Source organism: Pristis pectinata, chromosome 1 (genome assembly GCF_009764475.1).
Source record: "Pristis pectinata isolate sPriPec2 chromosome 1, sPriPec2.1.pri, whole genome shotgun sequence".
Lineage (NCBI taxonomy): Eukaryota > Metazoa > Chordata > Chondrichthyes > Rhinopristiformes > Pristidae > Pristis > Pristis pectinata.
In genome coordinates, this window is record NC_067405.1 from 101,114,682 (window position 1) to 101,140,971 (window position 26,290).

At 38.6% G+C, this 26,290-nt stretch overlaps 1 protein-coding gene across 5 annotated transcripts in view; it reads left to right on the top strand.

The window, feature by feature from the left end:
- The first annotated feature begins 1,810 nt into the window (after positions 1 to 1,810).
- Positions 1,811 to 26,290, top strand: part of meis2a (Meis homeobox 2a) — a 105,771-nt gene continuing 81,291 nt past the window's right edge. For 4 of the 5 annotated variants that reach the window (XM_052024912.1, XM_052024920.1, XM_052024936.1 and 1 more), the window contains exons 1-7: positions 1,811 to 2,402; positions 2,692 to 2,921; positions 3,550 to 3,691; positions 4,018 to 4,068; positions 4,749 to 4,799; positions 5,734 to 5,883; positions 16,079 to 16,196. In XM_052024912.1, coding sequence (XP_051880872.1) covers positions 2,391 to 2,402; positions 2,692 to 2,921; positions 3,550 to 3,691; positions 4,018 to 4,068; positions 4,749 to 4,799; positions 5,734 to 5,883; positions 16,079 to 16,196 — 754 coding nt within the window. In that variant the 5' untranslated portion in view covers positions 1,811 to 2,390. The remainder of the gene's footprint in view (positions 2,403 to 2,691; positions 2,922 to 3,549; positions 3,692 to 4,017; positions 4,069 to 4,748; positions 4,800 to 5,733; positions 5,884 to 16,078; positions 16,197 to 26,290) is intronic. The other variant, XM_052024928.1, reaches the window with a different exon arrangement.

Genomic DNA, 26,290 nt, shown 5'->3' on the forward strand with positions numbered 1-26,290 from the left:
ATTATAAATGTGTGGTTGCACGTTTAAGCAAAACCATGACAACGTTGTCATTTGTATCTAAGAATAAATGCTTATTAGTGAAACACTTACTAAAGACTCGGCTTGCACTTACCATGCTGTATAGAAGGACAAGTCGCTAGCACATTATACCAGAAGAGTACTATTTGACGAACGTCTCGGAAGGCAGCTGGATCTTCAGTAGCTGTACGTCTTTTTCTTTTAGGGGGAAAAAGAGGGGGAACAATGCGTAAAAGTATTTTGGGAGCGGATTTTCGACGGTGTCCTGCATTGTCAACACTCCCCGGTAAACTCAGGCAGAAGCGTGTTGGAATGCCCACTGGCGTTTGTCAACCGCTGCACTATCTTACTTTTTATATGAGGGGTGTTTTCACAAACATCATTGTTGTTATGATGCCTCGTTTAATCAAACTGCTTAATTGCAGTGGTTATCACTATCATCATCATCATCCTAATCATTCATCTTTTTTTTTGCTTTATTGACCTCTGAAGTTGCATTGTTATTATGCCCCGTGTCCGTAAAAATAAAGTGCACATATTCTGTCTTGACAAAGTCGTGATTCATGTTTAATTTTGGAAATCAAATATCCCGTAGACAATGTATTTTGCCATTTTTGTGAAACCGTCGATATGTGATGTCACATGCACAAAAGACAGCATGTCTATTGATGAAGCCAAATATTAAACGGAATAGTCCGCTTTGGCCTTTGTGCGCAGGGGACCGTGAACGAGAGGGAAAAAAGACAAAACTCCTGCAATCGATGGGTCGACCAATGCTCCGCCCCTTAACTTCTAGCATCTCCTGTGATTGATGATCAGATGAAGCTATGATAATTGACTGCCATGATGTACGGCTGGGTGCATGAATTTGGATTCAGCAAAAGGATTGGACGAGACGCACAAAATTACTTTCCCTGCAAAAGCTTTTTTTTTGGTTGGAAAAGTTCATTTGTGCTCAAGGGGGTGCGGGAGCACACTTAATTTTCTAAATAACACCACACAATTAGGCACACCATTATCAGGGATTACTGTGATAAATGTCTTAACCTACACTGCAAACCACAATAAAGCTCGGAAAAAGTAAACCGGGGGAAAACAAGCTCGCGCACAGAATGTCTGGGAGCAAAATAATTTTAAAGCCTGTTGAACTTCGCAACTAACCACTTACTCAAATAAAACCAATGCTGTCCTTCTGAAGCACCTCCGTCCCAACCTATACGCTCGCGTCCTGGTCATTCGTAAATGGGATGAGTTAACGGGTTCCCTACGTTATACTTGTAAGTGTGGCAAGTGTGGAAATTCTTTAATCGCTGGATCCCACTAGTGTCTGCGAATTACAAGAAGGTTGGTTTTAAGAAAGGATGCCGCAGTGTTGTAGTCATTAGCTTACTTTGGGAAGTTTTGAAATATTTTAACAAGCCAACAACTTTTTTTTGTTGTCACAAAGATCGTGCCTGATATGAAAAGAAAAGCCGGACAGTGAACCTTGTTAGGATAACATAATGCTGATTGATTTAGAGATCTTGTCTTTTAATCTTATTTGGGGGGGGGGGGTGAGGTGGGGGGGAGTGTGTGTGTGTGTGTGTTGGGGGGGGGGCGGGATGCGGTGAGCGATTTTTGTTTGGCTCCCCCCATGACTTGCAGCAGTCCGGATTGCATACTCTGCATATCAGAGACTGGTTGGCGTACGACTGGCTATGGCCACCACTACTTCCGGGTTCCGTCATTCTCCCGCTGCCGCCGCTCAGCGCTGCCAGCGCATTATTACTGACAACACACTCACTCTGTAACCAACCAACCTGCCACCTCCTCAATACTTACTGACAGCCACTTATTCAAACAAACAACAAAAAAAAAGCCACGAAAGAAGCCGAGGCTGCTTTTCACCCCATTCTCTCTCTTATTTTTTTGTTGTTAACTCCTCGTGAACGTTTTCATCGCCGTTTCTTCTTACAGTAAGATAGCGGTCCAAGGCAGCCGGAGTTGTTGCAACGGCAGATCATCATTCATTCAATACCTTGACAACCCTGCTTTGATTGACAGCTGGAGTGGCAAAAAGCCATGAGAGACGACAGTTTTGTTACAAGCGGGCTGTTGACGGGCCGATCGTAACCTTCAGTATTTTTTTTTGGCTTGACATTTTTTTTCGCCTCTTCTTCTGGAAAAGAAAACAAGGGGAGACAGAGAGAGAGAGAGAGAGAAAAAAAAGGCAAAGTTCCCTTTCCTGGGTCCGCTTTAAACTGCGGTAGTGGAGGATAAGCAGAAGTCGAAAACTGGATTGGGAAAATAAAGGGATCTCGTTCAATCACAACTAAGCCGGACTGGGGGATATTACAGAGACGGCACATCCACGAGTGTGGGAGCGCAGACTGATGGCGCAAAGGGTAGGTTCAATCTGCAACACTCACCTATCGGATATTCCTGTATCGGTGGGGCCTGTCCGATTCTTCTCATCTACTGATGATGGCGGCCCATGTACAACAACAACAAAAAAAAAGATCGGTTTAAATGCAAACTCTTATATGCACGAGCGGGTGTTATGCTTATCGTAGGTCTGCTGTTTTGCAAACAATTCTGTTACAATATTTCTCCCTTCTTCTCCCCTTTCCCGACCTCCCGACCATCCACCCACCCACCACCTTTCCTGATCCTATGTTGCTCTCTTCGATGCAGTACGATGAACTTCCTCATTACGGTGGGATGGATGGAGTTGGGGTCCCGGCGTCCATGTACGGAGACCCTCACGCCCCCCGGCCGATCCCTCCAGTTCACCACCTCAACCACGGACCACCGCTCCACAGCCAACACTACGGGCCACATACACCTCATCCTAATGTCATGCCCACGAGCATGGGCTCTGCTGTCAACGATGCCCTAAAGAGAGATAAAGATGCAATTTATGGGTAGGTAATAAAATATAAAAGAACATTGACACACTCCTCGGAGAGAGTAAAACAAAACAGTTCGTAAGCAACTCAATAGAAAGCAAAATAAAAAAGCAAGTTCAGGAGGGGAGAAAGTATCTAGTTGTTTTGAAAAGTTTTAGCATGCACGCACGGGGCACTGAACTTTGTGTCACTATTTTGCAGACACGTAGTGCAGTCGGATCCGCCGGAATATTGTTTTACATGCATGTGAAGGTTTTTTTTTGCCATTCACAAACGTTAATGATTATAGCTTTCTGAAATGACCGGAAGCTGCAAGTTTTTTTTTGCACTGTTTCTGTTCTGTTAAGTTATGTTTTACTTCAAAATGGCTGCTGCCTTGTTGCTTAACTTGGAGGGGGTGAATAACTATATAAAATTGTTAAAATACACTTCACAATATTAACCACTTCTTGTTAGCAGCAGTCCAGTTCCCCAATCGTAAATTTTCAGTTTGTGAGTCAGTTGCGGGATTTTTCTTAAATAAATACAGATAGCAGGGCAGGGTAACTATCTTCATTGCAAAAAAATAAATCATAAATACTTTTAAGGGGTTCATGTACCACAGGACCGAAAAGAATTGACCGAAATCCTCCTTGTCTTGCAGGCATCCTTTATTTCCTCTGTTAGCGTTGGTTTTTGAGAAATGCGAGTTAGCGACCTGCACTCCCCGGGAACCCGGCGTAGCAGGCGGTGACGTCTGCTCGTCTGACTCCTTCAACGAGGACATAGCCGTATTCGCAAAGCAGGTCTACAATTCATCTTCTTCCTTACAAATCGGGATTGACCATTCTAGCACTTAAGATAACCGTCTCGCAGCAGTTTTGTTTTCTTAAATGTTAACAGTAAATTGTTTAGGTGTCCACTCGTGGAACATTGAAATATTTTAATAAATGTCTCAAATTACAAGTAATTACATATCATTTATACACTAATTGTGTTTCACATTCTGTTTATTTAGTAAGTACACCTTGCCTTTTGAGACGCAAAGACTTTCATTGAGTGCTTAAAGATAAGTTTTCAAACTCTTAGTACATTGATTGCATTAAGCTAATTTATTTCCCCTATTGTTCAGGTTCGCGCAGAAAAGCCATTATTCTCTTCAAATCCAGAACTGGATAACTTGGTAAGACGTTCAATATTTTATTATCTTTATAACATAATTCAGATTTATATGTACAGTGCACGTGGATTGTTGTTTGTAGAGAAAACAACTGCCTCTTGTAACTATTAGAACTAGGATGATCCTTTTGCTGGATTTTAATCAGCGTGGCCCTAAAATAACTCCCATTTATTTCGGTAGCGTTTCACATGAGGTGAAATGTAACCCGGTGAAACACTTGCATTACAACTCCGCTCGCCAGCTGCAGGAGGTTGGGGGGTGTTCAGGAAACAACTGCTTAGCAAGAAAGAGCCACTTCAGCATTTCCCGCACTTTCGACACGATCGTTTTGCAAATTCCCAAAGATTTCGGTTTTAAACGACCCGAAAGCCGACTTCAAACACGCATTGAGATTTGTGGTCCCCGTCTGAGACAGCCTCTTAGTTCCAAGAGCATTTTTAAAGAAACCGGCTAACTTTTTTTTGGCCCGATCAAGATTACATTGGGAACACGAAAACATTTCATAACAGAACTGAAAGCTATAACGTCGATTTTTGAAACATTAAAAAAACTAATATAATCTGCATGGTTGAAACTGTTTGCTATGTTTAAAGTTTTACTTTCGCCACACAACCTTTTGCCAAAGAATTAAAGGCGATTAGTATTTCTGCTTGGCATGTCTAACATGTGTGATAAATTTGCAGATGATCCAAGCTATACAAGTATTAAGGTTCCATCTCTTGGAGTTAGAAAAGGTAAAGTCAGTGTACTTTTTTTGCACTTTTCGATCTCTTACATTTCCAAATGCTTTTGTGCAGTAGGATCGTGCACTGTTTAAAGTACTGCGCAAAACGTGCTTAATTGCAAATCAAACATATAAACCAAACATCTACTTTGTTGAATCGTTTGAAGAAACATTGCCAAAATACAAATTGACGACGTTGTTAAAGAAAGGGGTATTGGTTGTCTTTTACTGACGGCGCTTGATTTTTCTAAGATAAATAAAATCGAAACAAAATGTACGGGACAGGTTCATGGAGCTATCTTCTACTTTAAGACACTGGTCTTTTTAGTAAAAGAGGGCGTTTGGTTTATAAGTGCCCGGCTTCAAGTTGCAGATCGCTGTGTTTCTTTGATGTGGCTTTGAGTTTGAATGCAACATTCATTTTACAGTGTTGTAAAGTCATTTCCATAGTCGGAGCTGAAGTATTTAACTTACTGGGTCAAACAATACACAATGCTGTAGCTTCTTCACAATTATCACTGGTTACAATTAATAAATCAGTTTATTAATAAGTATTTTTTAGCAAAGTATCCGGTGAAACACTGTCAACAATTGTACGACATGCTAGGCCGTTACAATACCAGCGATAATGTAGAGATAGATGCCCCGTCTTAATACAACCCTCAGATATGAAAAAAAGATTTCATTTATAACGAGGGTATGAACGAGGAGTAAGATGATATGGGTCGTTTCATGCGGAGGGTTATTTGCTAATGTTAACTGCATATTTTTGTCCTGTTTCAAATACTTGTTGCTCCAGTCTCTGGAGAATAATAAGAGCACGAACAATTTCAGTATTGTTTCCTTGCCTTTAAATATAACGCCTGTAACCACAACCTCTCCACACGCACACCGGTTTCTGAAATCTCGCCATCTGATTATTTGTGTTTTTTTTTTGTTTTCAGGTCCACGAGCTGTGTGATAACTTCTGCCATCGGTACATTAGTTGTTTAAAAGGAAAAATGCCAATAGATTTAGTCATCGACGAACGGGATGGAAGTTCAAAATCTGACCACGAAGAGCTATCCGGATCGTCGACAAATTTAGCAGAACATGTAAGTGAAGTTTCCATTTGGTTACAGCAATGGGTTGCTCTCTGCTTATTTGTTAATTGTCGCGACTGTTTACCTGTGGCGGACCTTCTCCTGAGTTTTGCCTCGTCTCTTGACACAAGAGACTTGCGCAAGCGTTTCTGCTTGAATTTGACATTTTCGCGTCCGCCCCTGAAAAGTTCCACAGGGGCTGGTTGGCGGTCCCGGCTTTTTAAAGATGCATCTAATCCGAAGTTTTAAGGCCTGTTGGGTTGGAGTGAGCGCTGTTAACTTTTGCATTCCAAGTTTTCCAGATGTAGTGATTGCAGTGTTTATTACCGCCCCGAGAACCGTGGCGGGGTCAGAGTCTCAAACTGATGCAAGTCACAAGAGGGAATTCTTTATATTTTGTGCGGTTGTGCAAGCAGAGGGTTTGCATACTTAAAATAAAATCCGCAATTTGGCACCGAGCAATGTGGCAAATATCTGTTATTACGGAGACATTGCTAGCGTTACATCGTTTCTAATGCACTGGTTAAGGTTGTGTTCGGCTGCGGTTAGGGAGAACGGTCCTTTCAAGCATTTACACGTGCATTAAAATGCTTCATGTGTTCATTTATTCAAACCGATCGATACCTGGCCAATGTGTTTAGGACGCCCTGATTAAATTGACACAGTCGCCTTATAAGGATTTGTCAGTGATTCGCTTTAACGATACCGTGAAGTTAACTGTAGCAGAGACTTCGGTTTGACGTTTGTTTTGTTGCATAGTCTTTTCGGTGTTTTTTTGTTGGACGAAATGTGCTGGTGTTTAATGGGGCTCCGTGTCTGTGTGAACAGCCAGCAGGTGCGGTGAAGGCTGGGGTGAGGGGTGAAATGGGGAACACCGAAGTTTTCAGCTGGCCGACAGTCAGTAGAGTGCGCGAACAAATGCTGCAGATGTGTAAGAACATATTTAGAGCAAATACCTAGCGAGAGATTGCCAGCTGGACGCACAGAGGGACACCACTGATAGTCGCGTTCAACGCACTAAAGTGGAGACACACTCCCGAGAGAATCAGAAAAGTGCTGCAATTTCTAGAAATCTCACTGTCTCCCTGAAGCATTTGAAGGGTTACCTGGGGAAGGACTATAGGTGTGGAAATCGCATTATTGTACTTAGAAAACCCCCTCGGTCACAGGGGAGACCGCAATATAGGATCTGCTTCTCAAATTCACCAGTATCTTATAACTGAGGGGAACACATTGTGGTGTAGTTTTAAATAACCGCAGTAGGTATTTTTCCACTATAAAAGAAACAATAGATTTGTGAAGCCTTCTTGGCAGGGGAAGACAAAAACCAACAAGAAACTCTGCGGAACAATTGGATGACATTTTAATACATTTTATATTCTTTTATCAGGACCTCGTTTGCAAAACTTGATCAGATTATTAAACATTTTATCTTGCATTTCAATCACAATTGTAGTTTGATTTTAATGGAAAATGTTACCATATTTCCCGTGCAGAATAATTATGAGGGAGTTTATATTTGACTATCGATACAAAATGGAATTTGCTTTTTTAAAAAAAGGGAATGTACTTCAATTCGTATTGATGTGTAGAAATGTAGCACACTAGTGTTTATACTGAAGAGATTAGATAAACTAGCCTGTTTAAGTTACTGGCAGATGGCAGATGCTATAGCCAATTTACCGTGTTCCATTAAAAAATTCTAATTTACACACTATAATGGGAAGAGGTTGGGAGGTTAACATTTTGATAATATGATAACTGTAGTTTTAGTTACAGTAGTGCAACATTCTGAACACAAAACAGACCAAATATAACAACCCATTTATCTCGCACCCGTTAGGCTTTACCACTTCATTAAGTATTATAATTTAGAGCCTTTATTTCCTGGTGATTTCAACTATGAAAATTTTTACATCAAACCCCCTGCCATTTGTTTTCAAAGGGGCACTAATTTGAGCAACCAGAACACCAGCAGGGAGATGAAGAGCTGTATGAAAATTATTCACAACTAGTCTTGGTATCTTGTGAAATGGATTATAGTCATGCATTGCTCATTTCACTTGATGTTGTTAAATTCTGTTTGTGTGCATTTGCATCTTTAAGCATTTGGATTAAATACTTTTTATAATCTGGTATCAAAAAGATGTTTCGTTTGTTTGTAATTTGTATTTGCCTTTCTGGTGAGAGTATATTGTACATTAATTTCTGGTCAATCTCTGATAGATTGGAGGAGGGAGGGTAGAATAGGATCGGGAACCTGATAAAGGTAGAGATAATAACAAATAAAAGATGAGAATCTTTCTTTCATGCCTTTGTTACAATTACTTATGTCTTTTTGGATACAGGAAGGGTTACTGTATGTTCTAAGTGATAGTTGAATATCTTAGTTAATTTTGTTTGACTTCTTTTTCCTTTGATATGGATTTTCAGTAATAGGCCAAAGCTAGATCTCAGTTGGTGAAAGTTAGTGCATTGATAGTGATGAAGTATTTCAAAGGATCTGAAGCAGCTTGTAGTCTTCTCTGTTTACCTGGTGTGTAGCCATTCTCATCCATGCATGTACTGTATTGTTTTATTTGCACATGAAATGGCTAGAGTGTTTGAACTGATTTAGATCTTGAATAGCACCGATTGAAAGGAAATGTGTTTTAATTTGTTGTGAGCCAGGATTGCCTTCATTATAGAAGTGACAGATCTGTGACAGCTGCTTGACACCCCGAAAGCACACACCTCTCCTTGCCTATTCAGTGGTGACAATCTGCCACATGGGGAGAAAGATACAACTGCTTGATGACTACTAAATCCTTATGAAGATATTTTGTGTGGGGATAGGGATAGTTACGAGCAAGCATATGCATACAGTATTATCGTTCAGACGTAAAGCGGGGTATTGTGCAACCATGCCCTTTAGACTCTGCGAAGTTGTATTTATCATTCATTCATTCACAGTTTTTAGTGTCATGATTTGACTATCTTTTTTCATTATATTTTACTAGACTTGAAATATAAACCACATTCAGTTTGCTTTTAACTCATTTCAACTTTAACATCCTCATATGTCTTTGCTGTATCTTAGATGATGAAAAGATTTTCCTAAAGAGTTGTAGAAACTTTGGTGGATTTTTAATGCATTGGTTGTATTTTCCTTTCTGTTCTATTTAATTGGATTCTTTTTTTGAATTTTACTTTTTGGGTAGGAGTGTTGAAATTTAATCACAAAAGAAAACTTTGTATAGTGTACAGACTCAACAGTTTATAATCAATTCATTCTTGAGAATCCAACTTAGATATATTAGTGAAAATTGTAATTATTCACAAACTCCCAGGATGGTGAGTTTATGTCTTTTTTATATTGTGCAAGTGATATCTTCCGGCTGTATCACACTCAACACAAAATACACACACTCTAAGCTTTTACATTTGTACAAGCATGAGCAACATGGGTGGGACCTGATCAGCAAACCATTTTCTAAAAGTATTCTTAAAGTAACTGCTTGTAATTCTAATTCTCTGCTCCCACATTGTGCATAGACTCATCCACGAACTCCCTGACAAAAGGCACACAAGCTGGCATTTCTAAGTTAGAAATACTGACCTTCCCTCCCTTCTCAAGTATCCTTTCACAACATACTTCCATCAAATAAATAAGAATTTAAATTAAAACTCTGTTTTACAAGCACCTTGCTTAAATTTAATTTTGTTTACTGTTCCTTAAAACAATATCTGCTTCACAATTCCAGTCACATCATTTATGGTTAAGCAACCCTCCTCTTAAGTGTGGGAACATTAGCCATAGCTCAGTTGAAAAGTGCATGAGATTTGCAGGTTATAGTTTTGATACCAACAGTCATCACAGAATTTTTTTTAATAACTGTATGGATTGATATTGCATAGTACTACCTTAACTTCATTATTTTTACATGGGATGTTGTTCAGATGGTACACTAATGCATCTTACGCATATGCCGATTTATCTTTTAACAATTGGTTTGGTGGACTTAGCATTTTAAAGACCTAATTTTTAGTCTGCTGCCGCAGAATGGCAATTATTCATCAATGTGATTTGATATTATTCCACATTCAAAATTTTAAATGTATATGAATCTGTTCTATGGATTTCTGGGTTTTGATAGATTATTTATTGTTATAATGGCAATCTCTGTAGTTTTTCTCTTCTATTCTACTAATTACCTTCCTCCTCTCTCAACTGAAGATATTATATCCTTGTAAGGATATAGTTCCATTGACACAAGAACCCCTTGGCATCTCATGTAAATGATAGTTCTTGCTCAGACTGCTCAGATATTGTGAAATCGTATGCTTCCCAGTCATGGTAGACATCACAGCTGAGGTCAGTCCTGACCTTCTCCAGAGGTTTCCAGCAGAGGTCCCTGGTTCCAGATCAGGCTCTGGAACCTTAGCTGAATTTTCTTTTGTTGCCTACCTAGCGCAGCGATGTGGGGTAAATTTTATCAACCAGATTGACTGACTGCAAACAGCCAGTGATAGAACTTGTGGGAGAGGGGAGTTCTGAGCTGTACCACTCAGCCACTCACCTTTTGAGCCAAAGAAATAAATATCTTCAGTGCTAAGCGAAATATTAATTCTTTTATTGTTCTCACAAACAATGTTCTCCCATTGCTTTCCAATGCTTTCATTGTTCTATGTCTTGTAATAAGTTGCTTAGCAGGTGAGATTAATACTGACTCATCCAAAATGACTCTCAGTACTGCATTATGAATAGTGGGAGGGACGTGTTATTTGGGTGGACTGCATTAAGGTAGCTGCATGCTTTTCCCTTTGATGTAACCATTTACTGAATTATATAATACCCCATCTAGTGGTCTGGTTACAGAGTGACAAAAATCATCCAACAACGGGAGTTCAAATACTATGGAGCCTTTATAGTTGAGCTTACAACCTTTCAATTGGGTAGCAAATGCTTGTAGTGATGCGCTATTACTGAAATACAATTTATATTTCTCTATCAGGCCGCAATGTGGTTTAAAGTTGTACAGTGAATTACTTAAAAAGCATTACAATACATTTTAAATACTTGGAAATTGAAAAGTGAACTCAATTCAATATTTCCTAGAAACTCACTTAAGTAAAGAAGCCATAAGTCTTAAATCATTTTGAGAAATGCATTGGTACTCATTGTTATCAGTTTAAAATGACCAAAGAAAGGGAAATAGTAAAATGGTAGTTTCCTTACATCTTGTACACACATGCCATGTTAAACCAAAATTCTCAGAATGTAATAAGGTATTTGTTTATTTTACCATTAATGAAGAGCATTTGGAAAAATAAGTTCCAATAATTTCATCCTTTTGGCAAAACTGCTCATGGTTAACACTAGAAAATGTTTTCAACAGTGAAAAGTTGATGATCATTTCTTTGTGTTATATATGATGATTGCGCTTATGTCGACACGTTTAATTTGTTTTGCATGAAATCATTTGTTGCTTGGTAGCATTCCTTTGAACATTTGCCAGTGAATATTCTTCCTAAGTTAAATTGCCTTGCACTCTTGACAGGGATACTGTTGGCAGAGATAGAAATAGCAAACCTGCCCGGCTCTGCTGTTGCTCATGAAATGACAGAATGCTAGAAAAATAGTTGCAGAGCCATTTTTAAGGAGACCATTTTGCTCTGCCTACTAGTGTAGCAGCTGTCTATATTGCAAAGGATTTTGAGTTAACACCAGTTTTAAGCGGTGGGAGTTCAGGATTGGCAATGCTTAAACTATTGCTGCTGTTTCACTCTGTAGACAAAGGAGAAGCAAATGTTTTTTATATATGCTTTTAAAGTGTGAAAATAATAGCATTCTTTGCCCAGTTTGATCATGAGTACAAACTATTCACTTGTGAGTACTGCTTAGCATAACTTTGATAAATAGGTGACAGCTAATGAATTACCCATAAAAGAAGGTTTATAACCTGATTATGGATGTGTGTTAATTGTAATGAAATGTAAAATAAAGGTGCAGGTAATGCATTTTGATGCTATGTTTTGAATTCCTGTGGTTGGTAAAGTATATTAATGTGAAGTATTTCAGGGCAAGTCATAGAATAGATATTCCAAAGCAGAATTTATAATAATGTAGTTTAACTTCCTTTTGCAAGCTATGAAGTCCAAGCCAATCAGGTTGTGCTTCAGATTTGTTGCTATAGTTTTGGGTAAGGTAAAACAGGTTTGCATTCAAGGGCTAGGGCAGAAATATTTAGCAGTCAGCAAATAGTACTCTGTAGGAGGGGCAGCTGCATGTTCTGGAGACCATTTTTAAGTACAGCTGTGAATCTACCTACTTCGCAGAAATCCCCATTTTATGCTTTAGTACTTCATTGTGGGTGTTGGGGGAAGGTAGGTATTGTAATGTATATGCCAAAAAGGTAAATAACTGCATTAACATTTTTAGTTGGTAGTTTGAGAGGTTAGATTACATATACACTTTTGCTTTATACCTTTTTTAAAACCCTTGATACTAACAACTGCCAAAGTAATTATTTATTGGCCAAAAGGAATGTTGCTATTTTCATTGTATGTTTTTAAAATTAGAATTGATTTCACATTAAACCTTATACCTGCCTTGTTCTTGAACTATTAAAATTGCCAGTTAGTTAAATTTGCAAAAACAAACAGTAGAACACAGTTTCAAAGGGATATAGATTTGTAAACTAGAAATTCCAGTATTGTGATTTTTGCCACACTATTAATTTTGATTGTATTTTAGGAAAGGAAAGCACATGAAAAATCAGAACTGTTATTTACTAATTACAATTTCACCCATCCCCCAAAACAAAATAAAGACAGGATAGTAAATTGCTGGCGCAGAGATATAAAGCAGTAATTCTATCACACAGTTATGATGATGTCATAAACACAAGAGCAAAGCTTGAGCAGTTCACGAGTATTAGGAACCCAGGATTGAATTACTACCTTAAAGTCATTGCCAGCAAATCATTCTTTGTAATTGTGCATACCCACATTCAGTTTTAACTTTCTTTACTATTATTAATGGATTCATTAGCTACTGTCCAGGCATTGCATTTTAAATGATACAGGGATATAGTAAAAATAGTACTGTAGTAGAAATGTTTGTATTGCTGCATTGAACTATTAATGTTTTATTGACAGGACATTACAATTATAAATATCTACTTCTAACAATAATATAGCTATTTTTAATTCAAATAAGGACTATCTGTATTGCAAAGATTCATTATTAAGAAGCTCACATGAGATTGAGTGATTTAGAGATAGATGTCTTTTTTTTAACGATTGGTTTCTATACATTTATTATTATTTCCCATTTAAACACTTGATGGCATATGCAAAGTGATAAATGGTTGTGTTATATACTTTTGGAGCTAATTTCTTTTTTTATGCTGGTTTGAAATTGATATTGTTAGCAGTTAGTGAAAAAATATCACAACACTTCAATGATAGAGTCCAAAATAAATTACGTGGTACGCTTAAACACGTGGAGGTTAATTATTTTACCTAATGCAGACTGATATCTTTAAATTGTATAGTAGCTAGATAAAAATTGTATGCCTTACAAACAGCATGCCAAGTAAGAATTTGTCAAATATGGAACATAAATTATCAAAGAAAATTCTTTAAGGTACTATATAAATATTAGAAAGCAAAGTTCACAAACTTAAATGACACAATAAACAAGGTTTGAAAAAATGTGGATGAGACTATTGTGTCCCATAACAGAGGTTGACAAATGATATATCATTTTATTGTCAAAAATAGCTTTCTTTCAGAAAGTCTGGCAGGTAAAGATATTTACATTGCTTACTATGATGAATGCACCACACTGACAAAAGGCAAACATGTTAGAGTATCTTTTAATTTGTGACTAGGTTCTCTCTCTCTCTCTCTCCCCTCCCTCCCTCTGTACCTCACTCAATCTTTATGATCTTCTCTTCTTTCTCTTATTCTCTCTCTCACACACACTCACCAAGTCCCTTTGATATCCGCTCTTTCTGTCTGTCTTATTCTCATCTTTTTTAACATTTTCCATCAGCAAAATTAAGTGCCTGTGCTAAATCTGTTTTGGGCATCTAAGAGAGAAAACAGTGGCAGAATTTTGTTTGCTACGGAAGATAGCATGTGTAAATGAGAGGGACTGTATAGTGGTAAAGTGTTCTCCTGTGGCCCAGCCAGTACAAGCTTTGCCCATATTGTCTCCTGCTTTTATATTAATTACAACTTGCATTATCAGCTGTGAGTCTGTAGACCAGCAAATAGAAAATACTGCCCCTGGAGACTTAGCTTCTTGTATCTATTTTCGTGCTCCTATTATTGTGCTACATTCACTCTTCGGCAAGGTTTTCTCTCTTTAACTCTTTTTAACTCAATTAGGAATGAGTTGGGGGGTGTGATGGGGAAGGAGGGGAGTCTATTGGTAGTGGAGTGAACCATTCTAGTGTATTTTTTGCTAATGCTGGGTATCATTACACGTGTGGTGTACTCCTTTAGATTGTATATTGGGCAGAGTAGCAAGGGGGCAGGATGCACATTCATGATACGACTACCATTCAAACTAGTGTGTGAAGTTATCCATTCTGAAATCAGTATTTACAGTTACAAGAAATAATATTCTTTATGATTATTTAACTTGCATCCATTAAACTAACAAAAGAATAAGGCTGTGTTAATGACAACAAAATATTAATATGGTTTTGCTGAAATTTAGTATGGGATATAGAAGAGACGTTATCCAGTTGCAAATATAATTTTTGTGTTGGTGTTAAGGAGTGATAGCAGTGGGTAATTTAAGGGAGCTTGCAGTGCATAAAATTAACTGCACTTTGTATGTCCCTTTAAACCATCATCTAGGTGAACTCACTGCATTTGTCTTGTTTCTACATCAAGGTTCTAGCTTTGTGTTGTTACTGAACCAAATTCACGCAGAGCTATTGTTTCTCCTTTTTCATTTCATTCTCTTAGCTCTTTATCTGATTACCATCCGGCAAACAGCTGACGCTAAGAGGCTTCAGTGGGCTGAAGAGTCCCTGCCTACTGTTTGCCTTCAGCTCAAAGCTGTTTGAGTGGTTTCCTAGCTTAGAGATAAAAAGGGACACTCTTAGGCATCAGCCTTCCAGAATCCAGGCAGAGGTTGCTGCATTTCCAAATTTCGCAACAGTATTGCTTTTATTTTACGGTCTTCACTGATTTGTTGTTGTGGTATAACTGCTCTGTGTCTAGTCAACAGTCATCCTTTGCAGATTCATCTGGTTTTTATTTCCACCATCATCTGCACAATGGTAAAATTATTGATTTGAAATTTACACTTTTTTGTGCTTGGTTTGGAGCTGTTGGTATCACTCTGTGTCTTGCTTTTTTGTTTTAAAAATGAATATTTTTATTTTTATGATTTGAACTGTTATATCTATTTATTTATTCATTTTCAACCCCAATATTGTGGGATAACTGATCGACTTGTGTATATTGGGCAGTCTCACAAGTCAGACTGCCTATTGGCAATGATGATAATGTGCAGGTGTCGAGTTTTACAGATCGAGCCCAAAGGCTGATCTGTTTCACGTGTCCTTTTTCTTTTTTTTGGTCTGTGAGAGGAAATTCCATCTTTTCCCTGCCTTCATGTGGTGCTGATAAAGCTCTTCCTGTACAGTAGAAATCCTGTTTTCCTTTAAGTAGAGGCATGGCATTATGAACAGCCAGGAAAGGGGAGGGGGCCAGGAGGAGCTTACATTCTTCAGTGCAGCAGTAAGCTGTGACTTTCTGTCTTAAACATTGGGTCTGATAGCAAACTTTATATCTCTCTGTCAAAAAAGAGAAAAGAAGAGCATTAAAACAAGTAAAAGTGAATGCCTGTATGTTTTTAATATCAGACGTGCCTTTTAATGCAGCAGTAAAGACTTCATGACTTACAGTTAACTTTTATAACAAAATATTGTTATGTATAATAAGATAATACTTATCAACAATTGGCCTTAAAAAATTTGTCTAATTTTCATCTTGGTATATTGTTAATCTTCTCTGAAAAAAACTGTTGCTCAGAATCTAGGAGGATATCATTAAGAAAATGAGTTCTATTTGGAAATGATCATTCTACTTATGTTTTTGTGTTGTTAATTTATTTCCTTTCTTTGTTTTCTGTGTTCTTCACTTGCTTTGGGAATACTTACTGGAAAAATCCTTTGGTGGGTGCGGGTTCTCGTATCAGAACCCATCATCATGGAATAGAGACCACGATGATGCAACGTCAACGCACTCTGCTGGCACACCTGGACCCTCCAGTGGGGGTCACGCTTCCCAAAGTGGGGACAACAGCAGCGAGCAAGGTAAGAGGTTAATTCTCTCCTTGCTCAACAGAGGCATGACTAAACAAACCACAGGTTCCCACGATATGGCTGCATGCATCATAAAACAAACATCAGTATCAGAGGGTGGGTACATAAGAGCAGAAAAGCTGTCAGTGAAAACAATTTTTTTAAACTACTGACATAACTTGCATGAAGGAAATGATATGGCAGTTAATATGGATATAGCGGTAACAGGTTAAGTAACAAGTGTTGCTGCAGCCTTTTGTCTTTTAATATGAATAATGTTTTTTCTGGATCGTATAAATAAACCCAATCCATTCAGGAGCCAAAGGTCACAGTGTACTATATATTTTGTGACATTATCCACTTTCTAGAGAAGCACAGTTGTTTGAGTTTGCTCTGTCAGTAGTGACGGTAGTTGGTTATATGAATTATTGCGGTATTAGGGTAATGCCACTGTGATGTGGAAACTAATAAGTGCTGTATGACTGTAGCACCATTATAAAAGAAAACTGTGGTTTTAAATGAATTCAGTCTACAAGCTGGAACAAAAAAATCCTATCTAGTTGGTATTTATGGGTGCCATACATTTGTTTTCTCTGTCATTTCTGAAGATCCTGAAAACCTAATCTTTGAGAAGTATTGATTATTTTACATGCATAAGTTCAAGTGACCTGCAATCTGCTGAGCACTTATTGACTGTCTTCTGGGTTGAGTGCAGTGTTTTTCATATATGCCACAGATCATATTTTAACATGGAAAGCTAGTGAATGTCACTTATTGAAGACAGAGTGCATTTTTTTAAGTTAATTGCAATTTTTTTAATAGGTTAAAAAAATTATGGAGACAACAGAGCATGAGGCTGATTAAATGGTAAAATGAGGCCATCTTCCACAGAGCAGTGTTGTGAGAGGCTCGGGTTTGACCTTTTGCTTTGCTCAGGAGCTTGATGCTTCATTTTTCACATTCTTGCAATTACGTTAACGCTTGAAGCGTTTTGACTCCAAGTCTGCTTGCAACACAGGCATAACTCAACACTGTAGGTTTTTACCCTTATGCAGTTTCATTAACAGGTCGCTCAGGTCCCAGCTGAAATTCAAAACTGTCTGGTTGCAGTGGGTTTGCTGAGTTATGGTGGTAAGATGCAGGCTGGAGCATGAAGGAGATGGCCCTGGGGTGTGTGTGCGTGTGTGTGTATTTGTGTGTGTGTGTGTGTGTGTGTGTGTGTGTGTGTGTGTGTGTGTGTGTGTGTGTGTGTGTGTGTGTGTGTGTGTGTGAGAGGGCTCTCATGTCTGCCTGGCTGACTCAAGGGTGTGTGCATTGTGCATGTGTGCGGGCATGTGCGTAATGATTGCTCATGTTCAGGGGAATACAGCTTTAAAAGTTAAAGGCATTTCCTCAAAACTATGTCCTTCAATCAGTCAAGATTTGTTGCAAAAGTTTATTATGTGAATCACATCAGAGAATTCTGCCTGTATGAAGAATACTTCTCATATGCGCTACCACTATTGTGCCTGAGTTCAAAACAGAATTGTGGTAGCTTACAAGGAATAGATTTAAAGAGCATTTCATGTGTTTCTCATTTGAGAATCAATGAGAAATCAAAAGTTTTGGACTAATATTGGTACAGTGGTTACAAGTTATTTTAAGTCATTCTAATTGTGCTGGACTCAAATGTAAGCAAGTCTTATGAAAGCTTGTCAAGTTCTATGAAATATGTACGCAGCAGTAATCATTTGGATTTCCATGACTCTTATTTCACAGAACATTGTTTGCATATTATGTCCTGAGGGCAAGAAGTGATATACAGATTGAATGATAAACTGATATTAAGTTCAAGACAAACTTAAAAAGTCAAAAAACAACAATTTTAAGCATAAAATATTACACATTCAGTGCTGGCTTTATACTTCTTCATTCATGTGGGGGGTTTCTGTAGTCAGATGTGTGGAATAATACATGGGCTACTGTTTCATATTTATTTCAAAATATTTTTTTTAATGCAAGACATAAATCATATAGCTCCCACAAGGCATTTGTAGTGTCATGGGATTCCAGCAGCGAGCACCTTCATTCAAAGTTAAATATAGTGTGAAATTCATGAGACCCACAAAAGTATTGAACATGCATAACATTACAACATTATAGAACAACGATATAACTTCTGTGTACATGATTCACACCTGCTTATTCTATCATTCCTCTTTTCTGAGACATTTAGAGCCATAGAACTCTGTGTGTGTAAAATGGCAAAAAAATAGTAGTGAGTTCACAGGGAAGCAAAACTGGTAATAAGGGTGTAAGCAAAACAAAATTAAAATGTAAAATTGAATGTGAAAATTCTCCCAAGTACTGATAGCCAATCCATTCCCACCATCGTACTGCATGTGCCAGGTAAATCCTGACTAGTTATTTTAAATATCAACAGGCTGTGTAATTTAGAGTCTCTTGTTATCTCACAATTGAGAAATGTAATATAAAAAAAAGTGAGGATAGGATTTGAGTTTTTTCAACAGGCTAATTCATTCACAGAATTGTTCCAGTGTTGCTAACCCTCACCTCTGACCTTGTTTCACAAATACAGTATTCTATTATAAGCATATCCCTCTGTTCACATGCATCTACCCTCCTCCCTCAGAGATGCAGTTGCTTGGAAATTCATCTCTAGTGAGTTGTGGTAAACCTATTAGGGGCAATAGCACATTGTACTCTGCTACCAAAGTTCTGTTGCAGACTTTGGATGTAGAATACTACGCAGTGCTAGGACTCCAGAGCATGCCACTGATGGAGGATGGACATCTAGGCAGCCTTCTTCAGGCTGTCAGAAACCATCCCTCCTTCCACTCATCCCCAAGGTTTTCTCAATGCTATTCTATCTTCCTGCTGTTACACAGCACTGCCATTTTACCCCTGTGACACCAGGTGTGGGGTGGAAATGAAATTCATAACACCATGGATGATGGAAATCTGAAATAAAAACAGAAAATGCTGGAAACACTCAGCAGGTCAGGTAGCATCTGTGGAAAGAGAAAAAGTTAATATTTCACATCTGGGAGCCTTCATCAGGACTGGGAAAGGAAGAAAACAAGTGGGATGGAAATCACTGACTGTCTGTAAAGCCAGCAAAATTGATGGCCCCTCCAAAATTGACATCACAGAGTTTCTCATGGTGCAAAGCAGGAAACAAGGTAAGGTGCGAGCTATGAGTGAGCGGACAACTGGTGACCTGGTGTCCAATGACCTGGCAACCAGCAGAACAGCTGTTGAAGCAGAATCCTGCAGTCCATTGGCTGATCTGCTGCCCAGCAGGATCTGCAGTTATGCAAAGACCTGCCTTGCCATTGACTGTCGGAAAGCAGATTCATTGCTTTCTCCTGTTTACTCCACTTTGAGGCTTGCTCCCATGCTAAAACGCATTTTTACCCAAATGAGGCGAAGCATTTCTTCGTCACCCTGAACAAATGGCTTAATTGCCAGGAGCTGGGAAGAGAGAACATGAATAGTACTGCAACTGTTGGATTTTATCTCAGTGTTTTTAGGGGAAAACACAGTGGCAGCAAGATGATTTTTTTAGAACAACACCAACATAGCATTGAAGGTCCACTTGCCCCAATTTCCAACCAGTCCTTTACCTAGGCGTACACTGTTGATGCCCAAAGCATGCGCATCCATACTGGTGCCACCAACCCACAGAGGGCTGGTTCAACTTTTGCATCCCTCGAGGACACCACAAACTCCATGGGCAACAGCCAAAATACCAATACCACATGCCAGAAGCCCACGCAAGTTGGTGGCAGACTCCTCCATGCTCTCCAAAATGCTGTAGAAGCTCCTGGGCAGATGACCCAATCTATTGAGCACCTCCTGGTGCTTAGAGTTCATCCTTCCTTTACAGGTTGCAGTACTGGTGCCTCTACGCTCCGAGGAGCTGTTTCTGGGTCATTAATTTTCTGCTTGCACTGGTGCTCACTGAATTACCTAGTGCAGATCTGTCTGACTCTGCCGACCATATGGTGCTGATTTGCACGCTGGTTCTTGGGAAGGTAAGAGCGAACAACAATGACTCCTGAGGTGGACCCAAGATGTCTGATGGGTTCCGAAAAGGGGGGATGCAACATGATTAGCAGGCAGCAGAAAAAGAAGGCAGTAACAGATGAGTGGCAGTGTTGTGCACCAGGTTTTCATGCTGAGCAAGTAATTGAGAAAGGAGCGACTTCTGTGAGAGACCTCCAACCTTGCCATCTCCAATACTTCCTCTGCAAGCTATTAGATAAGAATGGAACAATCGTCACAATTAATGCCTTTGACCGGAACAGTACTTTTGCCAAAAACATGTGATCATGTCTTTGACAGGACTGGCTAAATTTTAATAGCTGGTTCTCTTCTTTCTAGTGTCAGAAAGGAGTATTGATAACTGCAGTGTGCAACCATCGGTGACAAATAGCTATCTGAAATAGACTGAATGGAACTCTGCAACTACTTTTTAACATAGCAGTAATTTCAGGCCCAGCTGGACGTTTGACCAGTATCACTGCCTCAGGGTCTTGTGATGTATAGTCTGTGTCCATCAGAGAAGAAGGAGTCAAAGAGTCAAACAGTATGGAAATAGAATCTTCAGCCCATCGAGTTCATGCCAACCATCAGGCATCCAATCCATCACTTAGCCCACATTACTCTCCCCACATTTCCATCAACTCCTCCCATATCTTGCCACTCACTCACCTACACCAGGAGCAATTTACAATGGCCAATAAACCTACTTCCCCACACATCTTTGGGATGTGGGAGCAAACCAGAGTTCAGGGAGGAAATCCACACAGTCACAGGGAGAATGTGCGAACTCCACACAAACAGCACTGGAGGTCAGGATTGAATTTAAATCACTGAGGATTAATTCAATGAGAAAATGTAACTCCACACTAAAAGTGTATTTTTTCCATCTTTGTTTACCACACCAAATACTAGGGTATTCCCATTATCATCCATGCAATTGATCCATTGTGTGGAAAGGCTAGTTGTCCTAATCTGTGTGGTAACCACTATTCTTTGGAAATAGGTAGTTCACTCTGAGCACAGAGTCCACATCCTGTATAGTTTAATCCTCCACCTTACACTCAGGACCAGAACAATTTGTAAATAGCTGATAGTCATATCTGAAACAAATTCCACATAAACAGGGAACTGTTTAGCAGAGATTAAAAAGTCAATGTTATTCATAATCTCATTCCATTTTTTCATCCCTTTTCTAGAGACGGGAGTGTTGTTAATGAATTCAGCATCTATCATATTCTTTACTAAAATAACAAATGTTCATTATCTCCAATTAAGAATTATTTCCCAAAAATTTGCATAATCTACTATGTGTTTTTTCTGTTTGATTACTTCATCATATGCAGAGAATATAGTGTAGAAAGAGCAAGACATTGGAAGATATGGTCCTAATGCAGGCAAATGGGATTAGTGTAGTGTAGGTGGGCTATAAGGTTGGCATGGATGTGGTGGGCTGAAGGGCCATTTTTGTGCTGTACGATTCTATGACTGAGCATAAATCATTAAGGCCTAGGTAAAGTGCATATTGTCATCTGCCTTTTTGAAATATTGAATATAGTACCTGAACTGCTGTCACATTTAGTGACAGATGCAGAATGGCTCTAAAACACTCTATGTCTCTGAGTTTTCTTCTGTACAAAATTACAGTTATACTCCATATAACCTCAAGTTGTGTTTGTTAAGTGCAGGCTACTTTCAATGCATTTTTTTTTACTTTAATCTTTTTCTTCTTTTGTGTAGTTAGGGCAAGTGGTGGCAGGAGGTTTGCCTGTTAAAGTTGTGTGTTGAGGTTTGATAGCCAGTTGATAAAAGCAGGGTGGCTAAGTGAACCGCTTCAATCCCTCTGTTATATCCAAATTTAAAGAAGTTTGTAGTGTGGCTCATCAATATCAAATCAGCGAGTCCATGATGTCTCATTTGTTCAATTAATAGACACACCCTTCATGTTCTATGTGAATGCACTTCAGTGCAGTCCAATATTGACACTGCAGGCAAAAACAAGAAAATTTGGTAATTGCACCTTCAACCAAATTTTTGTTGGGTACTTATGTTGTGGACCAGATTTCACATCTTCAGATCTCAGCGTCCAGATTATTTAAGGAAATATCATTGTGTGTGACCAGGAGTTCCTTGACTTAAACCTACATCTTGCTAGGTGGGTAATATTCTCATGCAGTGCAAATAATTTTTGCCTTCTCAAAGTACAGCTGAATCCTCTCTCATCGTGCAAGGAACAATATTCGAGAATACTGGCAGCTGCAGAAGCAATGTATATTTTAGAACACCACTTACCACTTGTAGACCCCACTTTAATAGCAGAGTATTACACTTTAAATTTCACGGTGAGGTTGTCTTGACCTTTTAAATATTTCTATTATTCAATACAATTTGAGTATGCTTCGGGAGATCTGTTACTCTTTTTAAAAATTAGTGGCATGATTATTTTTGCCCTGCTACCATTATCCAGATCACTTATAAAACATTCAGTGTCATATTTTGAGCCATCAATTTTACATGCTACGTTAACAGAGGAAGGACTTTTTAAATATATCAGATCCTACTGTTTCCTAACACACAGAATGGACAGGCTCGCTATAATTTCAGTGTTTCGCAGTATTGTTTGTGGTTCTATTTTCTGTACTTCACGTTGCTTTGTTGCAAATGAGCTGAAGGCTGGTGAAAGAAATAAAATGTCTTTATAAATATATTGAATTAAGGTAAAATACGATAGTTGCAATTATTAAAGTATCATAAGTAATTTAAGATGTGGTTCAATTTGATTTTGAATGTTAAAAATGTATATCACCTTGCGACTTCTAATCTTCTTCTTCTAATCAGGCTGCAGAGATTAGTTTATTCTTAACAGGTTAAAGATTCCAACACTGTTGATCAGTTCATGGTAAACTCATGACAATCACAGCTGTACATTTGAAGTTATTAAACAACTATTATATGTGCATCACTGGGTCTGTCAAGTTTTCTGTGATTGACAAGTGTTGCCTGAGGAACATCTTCTCTATAAACTGGGAAGACTAGAAATACCTTTTCATAACACAGAACCTTGTGGATAAATGAGTGCTTTCTTCAGGAAGCTCTTAAATTAAATCTTTTCTGCATTTTGCTACCAAATTATGCCAATTATCTTTCAGTCTTGATGCTTAAGAAGTGTTAAAAAGAATTACTATGGGTGCATTCCAATAGATTTTCTTCTAGACTTGTAGTGTATTAATAATGCAAAGTATTGCCTACCAATCTGATGTAGAGTTGTTAAGGGCAATTAAGTAAATGAACATTTCAAGTTATAAAAAGAAAAAGTCTGACAAGTAACGTTGATATTGATTTAGGCAAATTTTTAAAGTAAGGAAAACTCTCAGGATCCAAATGTTTTATCACTTAGAGAAAGAATATTAAGAATATCTCCCTTTTTTAAGTTGAGTTTTTATGAGCAGTAGTGTTTTATATCTACTTAAATGCCACAGTATATACATAATTGTATGCACACATCTAAGAATTTAATCAAATGGTGTCTGGAGAATCACTGCAGAGATATTTTGGATGGTGTAGTCTGGCTTAGTAAAATCACTTCATTTTTACTTTAGTTAGCCAACACGCTACAGTGGCAGAAAAAGGTTAAATAATTATGTCAGAGTCTGGTTAGATGTCAATGTGGCATCCCAGTTCAGTATACTAATTTAGAGATGAGGTACTTAGTCAAAATGTAAGATAAAAAGAGCTAGATAATCATTAGCTATGCATCAAAGAACAATTGATGTTGACAGAATTGGTGTATGATTGTTGTAAAGGGACATTTTGTTTCAACTCATTTTTGTTAGGCCATTTTGTACACAGCAATTGAGTAATCCTCCTACTGAGAATTGGCAGAAATTGCTGTAAAGCAGAATCTGTCATGCGAAGGATTGATAATCCAGTTTATCAACTAACACATATTAAAACAACCCATTCCTTAAAAGGTTTAGTTTGAATGCATTCAGCATCAGGCAAGAAGATTTTCCATAGTTCAAGCAGAGCTGTAATTAATCCTAAATGCTACCACCTTAGGGGAACAGAAAAAAAACATTTCACATTTGTTACTTTTTTTGTAAGTTTCTTTCCCCACCATGTATTATTGATCAAACTCACAAGTGAATAAGATGGTGTTTCTTTGATGCCATCAGTTCTCTTGGGATAATGAGCTAGTTTGAGAGCATCCTTTCTTTACTCTTTTCCACTCCTCTTCCTCTTAATCTCCTCCTGGTATTCAACTCACACTAGCGCTAAATTATGCTTCCCCCAACACCCATGCCCCTTCTGCAGTTATTTTGTCTGTGAATCTCACCTGCCTCCTTGATTCTCCTCCCCATTCACTTTCGGACTACTTGACTCCTTCTTTTGTCTCCTTTGAAAACTGGCACTCTCATTTTCCCCAGGCTCAATTCAGAGCACAATCTTTGGATCTTGGCGTTGCCTGGTGTGTTCATCCACCCTCCAATAAGGATAACGTTTTGAATATTCAGGCTAGACAAATGTACTGGGCATTTGTAGAACAAAATTTGCTAAGAGTAGTTTCAGGGCATCAATGAAATTAAGTTTTAACGCATTATTTGTCAAATGTTGAGTATTAGACAATTGGCCTCTGATAGTGAAGAAGGCAAATTCCCAGGGGCTGTAATACCCAGTAATATTTCTTGCTGGGTGTTAGTATTCTTCCCCTGGTGTCTGCTAACAAAAGGCTGGATGGGATTGAAACTTCCTGAGCTCTCCTAACCTGCAGAGCCCACCCCCTTCAACACTCTGCAGAGCATGGCAGAACAGAACTCAAGTCCATATGCTGATCTTCACTGCAATCACAGCCTTGTGAGCAGCTGGCTGTGACGGCAACCATACTTGATGTACCCAGCACATTATGTAATGCATCTCCCTGCATTGCAGGGACAGGAACTCTGTAGGAAACTCTGTCAATAACAGCTGTATGTACATGGTGCCTTTAATTTAGCAAAACTTTGGAAGGTGATTCACAAGAGCATTATTAAACAACATTTGACACTGAACCACACAATGTGATGTTAAGGTAGATGACAGGAAGCTTGTACAGAATAGAGCTCAAGAAATATCTTAAAGGTAGGATGGTAGATGGGAGGAGGGTGGGGGTGGTGGTGGGAGGTGGTAGCATAGTGGTCATGTCACTAGTCTGATAGCCAGAAATTTAGATAAATAATCTGCAGACATTAATCCAAATCGCATCATGGCAGCTAGAGTTCAGTTCATTAAATAACCCTACAACAAAAAGCTAGCATCCCTAACTCTAACCATGAAATGATCAGGTTGTTGTTAAAAATGCATCTTGCCCAACAAATGTCCTTCAGAAAAGGAAATCTGCTGTTGTTACCTGGACTATAAGTGACTCAACCATACAACAAAGTGGTTGACTCATAACTGTCTTTGGAAGTAACCTAGTAAGCCACTCACTACAGATAATAAATGCTGACAGAGTCAGTGACACCCACATCGCAGGAGGACATAAATTAAAAACAAATCACAAGAAGGGGCAAGGGGTGATAGAGAATCAAATGGAAAATCAGGATTCTTATGCTGAGTCACATGGATGTGCAGTTTACATTTGTAAGCTGACTCTTCTGTAATTACTTTGAACATTGAAAGCCACAGTTACATCTTGAAATGTTTAAGTCACGTGTACTTTGGGTTGTGATAATACAAAATGAATCCAGTCTTCCAACTACCAGAGTAAGAGTTTCCCCTGCTCAGTACTATAGCAGATGTTTAGTTTTTAGCAGTTTCCTCCCTTCCCATCTGTAGACATTGACTTTAATTGGGCTCCACATTGGATATTCTTGTCTAAAGTTAGACTGTCAGTTTCAACTGGCTATTCCGTCATAGAGGGCATCATGAGTGCCCTCACTGAGAGTCCACTGTACTGCCAATATTTTTATCTATTAACCAAAATCACCTAACAAATATCAATTGCTGTTTGTGCCACTGTGCTCTGCACAAATCGCTTTCTAAATTAAAATGCTGACATTCATCAGCTAAATATAGTTCCTTGG